This window comes from Anomaloglossus baeobatrachus, chromosome 4 (genome assembly GCF_048569485.1).
Source record: "Anomaloglossus baeobatrachus isolate aAnoBae1 chromosome 4, aAnoBae1.hap1, whole genome shotgun sequence".
In the NCBI taxonomy this organism is placed as follows: domain Eukaryota; kingdom Metazoa; phylum Chordata; class Amphibia; order Anura; family Aromobatidae; genus Anomaloglossus; species Anomaloglossus baeobatrachus.
In genome coordinates, this window is record NC_134356.1 from 2,780,592 (window position 1) to 2,788,932 (window position 8,341).

The 8,341-nt window shown below is 44.6% G+C and overlaps 1 protein-coding gene across 1 annotated transcript; it reads right to left on the reverse strand.

Annotated features, from left to right (window-relative positions):
* Positions 1-5,989: 5,989 nt before the first annotated feature.
* LOC142300915 (E3 ubiquitin/ISG15 ligase TRIM25-like) lies at positions 5,990-7,798 on the reverse strand. Its single transcript, XM_075341927.1, has 2 exons — positions 6,841-7,798; positions 5,990-6,690 (listed from the first exon to the last, which is right to left on the reverse strand). The coding sequence occupies exons 1-2, from the start codon at positions 7,796-7,798 to the stop codon at positions 5,990-5,992; spliced, it is 1,659 nt and encodes a 552-aa protein (XP_075198042.1).
* Between the last annotated feature and the right edge of the window lie 543 nt (positions 7,799-8,341).

Below are 8,341 nucleotides of genomic sequence, written 5' to 3' on the forward strand. Positions count from 1 at the left end.
GCGATATCGGTACTGATATCGCAGTGTGTAAAGCGGCCTTAAGGATGTATTTACACTGGCTGACCGAGACCATACAGTGACTTCTGATTGACTGCGTGGTCCATAAGTCTCCTGTTTAGACAGGGCGGCCAAACTAAAATGCTCACAGAACGATCATTAACATGACTGTTCTGTGTTGATAGAACATCATGATATCAGCACCACATATGCTTTTTACACAGGTCCATGTGCTGCTGAGAGCGAAGACTTTTATGAGAGCATTTTGTTCTTTTGGCCGGTATTTGATGGTATGTTTAGTTAAGAAATAGTGATGAGCGAGTGTAATCGTTACTATTCGCTACTCACACGCATAGTACAGTATTCAGGTTACTTGTTACATTGCGAGTTTTTGTGTACTTGCCTCGCGATATTCGTATGTCCCGGACAGCAGGTTTGGCGCTTGATTTGCAGCTACTAAATTTTCTGGGCTTCTTAACTAATTACAGTAATGCCGCAGCCATCTTGGTTGTGGCATTACTGTGATTGGTTGGCCGCACAACGTCATAGCGTTTCGGAGGACTGGCACATCAATCCCCCGCTGACGAGAGAGATTGATTTTATCCTGGAACAATGTGGGTAACTTGCCTTTTTGTTGACATATTCTCCATTTCAGCCTTTTCCTTAATACCCCAGACCTCTTTGATGGATCCAGCAGAAAATAACTCACATTTCCCATTAACTTGCATTGTACTCGCTATTCGGAATGAATACGCTAGGACAGAACCACGAGCGCCGACTGATTCCTCTGCGATTGCGGTTCAGTTCATGTCACAGCTGCGTACAGGCTGGGCTGAACTCTGCAGCTCAGGTGACAGCTTCGGAGTTCAGCGCGACCTGTCTGCAGCTGTCATGAACTGAACCGCAATCGCCGGGGAAACAGTCGGCATTCGCAGTTCAATCCTGCAAACCCTGAGTTCAGTCCAGGCTGCACTCCGGAGCTTAGGTGAGAGCTCCGGAGTTCAATCCAGGTAACCGCAGCCAGACCTGGTATTACTGGCAGTCCCTCCGGTAGCCAGTCCGACACTGGATAGTATTACAAAGTACTCGTTACGAGTATAGCGAATACAAATATTTCGGTACTCGCTCATCTCTATTAAGAAACTTTCTAAAAGTAAGAAAAACCCTTTTCTAAATAGAGTTTTATGAAAGATCCCCACTTCTTATCTCACTTAAAACGGGAAACAAGTTCAAAATGTAGAAAAATAAAATGTCGTCTTTTATAAAACAAAAACCCTGTCTTTTTAAAACCCTTTCTACTATTAGGTTTAGGGTTAGAGTTAGGGGTACTTTGCACACTACGACATACTACGACATCGCAAGCCGATGGTAGCGATGCCGAGCGCGATAGTCCCCGCCCCCGTCGCAGCTGCGATATCTTGTGATAGCTACGGTAGTGAACATTATCGCTACGCCAGCTTCACATGCACTTACCTGCCCTGAGAACGTCGCTCTGGCCGGCGAACCGCCTCCTTCTTAAGGGGGCGGGTCGTGCAGCGTCACAGCGACGTCACACGGCAGGCGGCCAATAGAAGCAGAGAAGGGGCGGAGATGAGCGGGACGTAGACATCCTGCCCACCTCCTTCCTTCCTCATTGCTGCCGGGACGCAGGTAAGGTGATGTTCCTCGCTCCTGCGGCTTCACACACAGCGATGTGTGCTGCCACAGGAAATAGGAACAACATCGTAACATCGGTCCTTCCGAAATTATGGAAATGACCGACGCTACACCGATGATACGATTTCGACGCTTTTGCACTCGTTAATCGTATCAAAAATGATTTACACACTACGATGTTGACAGCGACGCCGGATGTGCGTCACTTTCGATTTGACCCCACCGACATCGCACCTGCAATGTCGCAGTGTGCAAAGTACCCCTTAGGTTTATAATTGGGGATTTAGCGAAGATTAAAGTATTAATTAAAAGCGATAAACACATTCTCATATATGTTTTATTGTTTATTTTCTTCCTTAATGAAAAGCTAAACAACTTTCTGAATAGTTTTAATTAAATATTTTTCTAATGTTCAGCTGAAGATGTTTGTCAGTATTGATGAGTGGGCAATTGTAAGTTCGGGTTCTCCAGCATCGGGCGGACTTTAGTTAAAAATTTTGACTTGACCCGAACTTTATCCCGAACCCCAGATAAGTCAATGGAAACCTGAACTTTGGTGTTGTAAAATGCTTGTACTAAGAGCTAGGGGGCTGCAAAAGGAAGCTAAATGAAGGTAAGAGCAGGACAATTGCCCTACAAATAAATGTAGATAAGGAATAAAAAAAATGATGTAGGGTTTACAATATTTTTGATAACCAATGTAGGTAAAGCAGACAGATGGGGGCTGGTATTATCAGCCTCGGAAGGCCCATGGTTATTGGGCCCTTCCCAGCAGCCCACGTCTGCCCCAGAATTTCATGAGAAATGTCCTGCAGTGACCTATGGAGCCTCGTTATAAGAATGTTCTCAAAACAAAGCTCCATAGGTTTCGATGGGTGTTGTGGGACATTACACCATTGAATTATGTTGAAACTTCAAGGATTTTTTTCCTTAATACATTGGTGAATAAAGGAGTGTGGGGCAGTCTTTATTCAAATTAACAATTTTTTTTCTGGTGTGTGTGTGTGTGTGTGTGTGTTTGTTTTTAACTCTACACTTACTGGGTTAGAAATGGTGGTGTCTGATAGACACCTCTACATTACCAACCCTGGACTTGATGCCAGCTGTCAATTTACACCTGACATCAACTCCAAAAGTATTAGCCCACTTGCCACTGCACCGCAGTAATCAGAAAGAGCCAGGCAAAGAGCCAAAATTGGCATATTTAATGGATGCACCACTTCTGGGGCAGCTGTGGGCTGCTAGTTTTAGGCTGGAAAGGGCCAAATAACAATGGGCTTTCCCAGCCTGATAATATCAGCCCCCAGCTATCTGCTTTATCTAGGCTGGTTATCAAAAATAGGGGAATTCCATGCCATTTTTTTAAATTATTTATTGTTCACAGCAGTGTACAGACATCCTCCCCATGCAATAAAGCTTGCTGATTGGCTGCGCTACAGACTTTCTACAAACTTAGCATATGAACAGCACCAAAACTCGTACAGACTTTTTTTTAAAAGTCTATGTTCGAGTTTGAGCACCGGACACCCAGGTTCTGGTACAAACTTTAAACTTTTCTGTTCGGATTTACATTTCCCAAACTGTAAGTCTTTTATCTAGCTGACTTATTTTGCAAAATCAATATAAATATATTAGCGTGTCTTCTCCTGTCCACACCTCCCTCTCTCACTGTTAGGCCTCTTTCACACGTCCGTGAAAAACCACGCACGTTTTTCACGGACGTGTCAAAGGTGTGTTATGGCCTCCGTGAGCCATGTTTATGGCATACGCGTGTTCTCGGTGTGTTATCAGTGATAACACACGGACAACGGGAACTTTCTGCTCACGTGTCCCTGGCGTTGCTGTCCGTGGTGCTGATCTTCGGACTCCGGTCCTGCCGACTCCTCGCTGCTGCTGCTTCCGGCCGCAGTGAAGTGAATATGCAATGAGCATAATGAGCGGCGGTCGGAAGGAAGTGACAGCAACGGCAGAGATAGTAGGGCTGGAGAAGGTGAGTAAAGTTTTTTATTATTTTCTCAGCCACGTGTGTTTTCTCCGGCGCGTGTCACACGGAACACCTCCGTGTGGTCCGTTTGCGTTCCGTGTGATACCTGTGATGCCGGAGAAAAACGGACATGTCTAATTGTGGAGCACACGGACACACGTATGCTCCACACGTACACACGGTCCATGGCAGAACACGCATGTGAGCGCAGACCCATTAATTTAATGGGTCTACGTGTGCCCGTGTCTCGTACGTGAGGAAACAGACCGAACACGTACCGGAGACACAGACATGTGAAAGAGGCCTTAGAGATAGCAGAGCTGAAGGGGAGAGACTGGAGAATATCTTGGAGATTTAAAAAAAATGTCAATAGAATAAAAGAACAAGCACAAGAAGAGAAAATTACACTACAGAAGCTGTGCTGATAAAAGAAAGCAAGTGCAGGCTACAGAACTTTGAATACACTCAGAACTCACGTCCAGCCTATATTACTGAGAGAGGTACTCCCACAATTGAAACATCTAAAATGTCAGTCTGCAAACTGCATACCAGGGGTCTGAAAATGACTGAAGGAGCTTTGATTTCAGACTGAAACTTAGTGCATATGAAAAATAAGTAATTATACATATGTAAAAATATTATTTATTCTGTCTAAAAGGAGTCCATAGCCTTTAGGCAGTTACATAAAAAATGCAAAAAAAATACAAAAAATGAAAAGTAAAAAAGATACATATTGTTATATTGTAATTGTTGTATTATAACATTATATTGTGCTTTTTATGTTTTATTATCATGCAACATCAAATTTACATTGTAGAGCAATGTTATTGAATTTGTGCTCTGATTCTGGCAGAAATGTAAAAACCGTAATGTTGTAGTGTTGCCAAATATTTTTGGGAATCCAGATGCATCTTTATTACTCTCAGTACACATTAAAAACTTCCAGTAGAGGGAAATCGAAATTTTTTTGCCATCAGAGGATGTCATTACAAGGAAACAGAGATCCATCTTGGGTTGTAGAAGGAGCAATCACCCCAGGAATGAAGCTGTGCTGATACATGAGAGCTGGTGATGACAGCAGCATCCTGGACACACACAGACTGCAAGAGCGGGTCAGAGCGCGGTGAAAGTACGGAACCGGAAGAGTGTGCGGTGAGTATTTGCTTGTACAGCAAAGCTAGCTCGCAAACAGAGTTAGAAATTTACAGCAAGCTTTGCTCATATAGCGAAATACTCGCACACCGAGTTACTCGTAATAAACCGATGTTCCACTGTATGTAGAATCAAACTGTGAATTGCAGATCAGGAGGCCCGAGAATGTGGGAATGAAGATTGTGGCCTGAAACTTAGAGCAACTTTAACACATGTAAATATTATTTGTTCCATGTAAAATATGTCCATAGCCTTTATAAGGGGTTGCTTACCGTATTTTTCGCATTGTAAGACGCACTTTTGTTCCCCCAAATTTTGGGGGAAAGTAGGGGGTGCGTCTTATAATTTGAATATACGGATTATATACTGCAGGGCCCAGGGGAAATGGAGGCAGCTCTGGAGCGGTGCTGGAGGCTGAGAGAGGTTGCTAGAGGCTGCAGAAGGCAGCGGGAGGGACATATACCCTATATGATTTGTTGGACGGATACTGGCATTATAAGACGGACTCAATTTAACATTAAAAAAAAAATCTTTTTTCCTTCACCAAATTTGGGGGTGCGTCTTATAATCAGGTGCATCTTATTAAGCGAAAAATACGGTAATCCTATTAAATGAGAAAAATTAAAAAGTGCACCTGGTGCACTTGAGTGTCGCAATCTAAGAAATATCCCTTCACTAACAGTTTAAATTTATTGGCAAAAGAACCACAAGTCCGAGTAATATTACCTCCACAGTCGTACTCTTATAAATTCCTTAATAGTGAAAGCACAAGTCCCAGTAGGATGTACTCACTCCTTGATGCAGAAATTCTCTGGTCACATTCGTCTGCAGGATTCAGATACCCGGGAACACATAAAGCAGGGGCAGGATCTTTATCTGGGGTAGACCAGGCAACAGTGGGCATCTCCTGGTAAACTGGCTGGCTTGAGACATTGTTCAGCTCAAAGATTGTCTTCTCCACTTACACACTGAGCTGCTGGGCTGTCAGCACTCACTCTGTGCTTCTGCTCTAATCCTCACGTCACGCTCTCAACAGCATACAATAAAGGAGCACACATACATATTCGTGCCTAGTTAGTGTCTTCCTTCTCCAACTTGCAATAAGTCTATTCCTCTACTATTCCTCTTTTTCCAGGATGTGATGTTTATGAGAATTCTGACTGATCTGTTAGATTTTCTACTAGTCGGATTATTCAGAAGCTAAGGACAAGGTTCCTCACATCTGCTCCTCCCCGAAATTACTATAGAACCATCATATACACATATCGCAGCATGAAGGGGCTCGGAGAAGGCGGTAGTGAAGGTGTGTAAGTGTCTGATGGGGTCACACAGCTCATAAAAGGACAGCTGCCCGGCCTCATAATCCAGACAGATCCTGACTCCATCACTGGAGATCTGCTGATGTAACGGGATAACTTCACGGTCATGTATCACCGAATACTGATTATTATAGACCAGTCCTCCGTATAAACTCCAGGACTTCTTATTGTCTCCAATGAATGACTGACGCCCCCTCCTGTCTATACTGGGATAACACATCCCCACCCTCCACCAATATGATCTACTGATCTCCACATCCCAGTAATGTCGTCCCGAGGTAAATCTCCTGCTGCTCATCACCTGAAAATGCTTGAATCTTTCTAGAGTTTCTGGACGATTCTGTCTTATTTCTGTCCAGGTGGCAGTTTTCAGGTCGTCTGAAATAAGGAGGTTATTATCAGCTGTGATTACATCCAGTAATATGTCTTCAGGATCCAGGATGTAGAAAGTTACATTTATATCTTTCATTATATCAGTTAATTTGAGTGATATGTGTGAGATCAGCTCTGCAGCTCGGCCACCTCCATCATGTCCCTCTAAGTCCTCATCACCTCCATCATGTCCATCTAAGTCCTCATCACCTCCATCATGTCCATCTAAGTCCTCATCACCTCCATCATGTCCATCTAAGTCCTCATCACCTGCATCATGTCTCCCTGTGTCCTCATCACCTCCACCATGTCTCCCTATTTCCTCATCCCCTACATTATGTCCCCCTGAGTCCTCATCACCTCCATCATGTCCCCCTGTGTCCTCATCACCTCCTCCTTCCTCAGGATCACACAAGTCACCGGTGTCCAGTTCCTGTAAGACAGTCAGTGGATCAGTCGTGTTACACAGCTCCTCAATGTGTCTCACCTTCTTGTACAGTTCGTTCTTCTTTATTTCCAGTTTCTGGATCACATCAGACAGTGGCAGTGACACCTTCTCTTTCCACCTGGAAATCTCACACAGGACATTCTTCTCCAGGTCGTCCACTCGTTTCCTGATGTCTATAAACAGGGCAGTGACTCTCTCAGCTTCTTCAGATGTTTTTTCTTGAGCTTTTCTCCTGCGCTCCTCCACACTCTGGACTCTCTCCTCAGTTTTCTTTCTCTTTGTGATTAGTTTCTGGAGAACATTTCTCAGTTTCTTCTTCTTTTTCTCAGAGGCCTCTTCCAGCATCTCCACCTGGTGGCCCTGATGTTCTCCAGTCAAACCGCAGGATGCACAGATACAAGCAGCGTCCTCAGTGCAGTAATATTCAAGGATCTTCTTATGGACAGAACATTTCCGGTTCTCCAGAGAAGTGCTGGGATCAGTTAGGACGTGTTCTGGTCCTTTGCTATGAATGCTCAGATGATTGTCACACAGAGAAGCCTCACAGTGTAGACAGGATCTAACAGCAAGTACAGGAGAGTGAATACAGTAAGTGCAGCGGATCCAGGTGATCTGCTCCTGATGTGAAGGAGTAGACAGGAAATTCTCCACTACATTACACAGAGATATACTTCTCTGTAGTGGAGGCCACTTCCGAAAAGTTGCTCTGCATTCAGGGCAGAGATAAACTCCGGATCCGCCGTCAGTATCCCGCATATTATTAATACAGTCGCGGCAGAAGCTGTGTCCACATCTCAGGGTTACAGGATCTGTGTAGACGCTCATACAGATGGAACATTCCAGCTCCTTTCTTAGACCAGTGGACGCCATCCCGTAGAGCAGTAATTTAGAAGAAGCATGTGATCCATGTTTACGAGAAAAGGCGCAGCTAAACTTGTTCTTCTGGTTTTTTCGATGTTCACTGATGTCACGAACCACCGGGGGAGTCACTCAGAAATCCCCCGCGCTGGCTACCAGTACGTCACAATCGGGGGGTAACAAGTGGGGGTCACCCCTCCTTTATACCTCCCGACCGACAGACAGAGCACGTGACGCGCTCTCTAGCGCCCCTCTTATAGTCAGGCCAATTATGGAATTGCCCGACAATAAGCAAGGAGGCCGCTATACTACTTATGCCGATTATTGAAGGGTCCCCGGTGAGAGTAGGGTATATATTCCCCCGACCTCCGCGGGCGGAATATATAAAACCTCCCCGAATCTCACTGGCCTCCCCACAATAATCCTGGGCACAACTCGCTGCCACCAACCGCTTCACGGTAACTATTAGCCGAACACACAGACGTGGGATTCAAGATCGAGATAACAGAACAGCCCAAGATTAATTATATAATTTAATCAGCCTAAAGCACACTA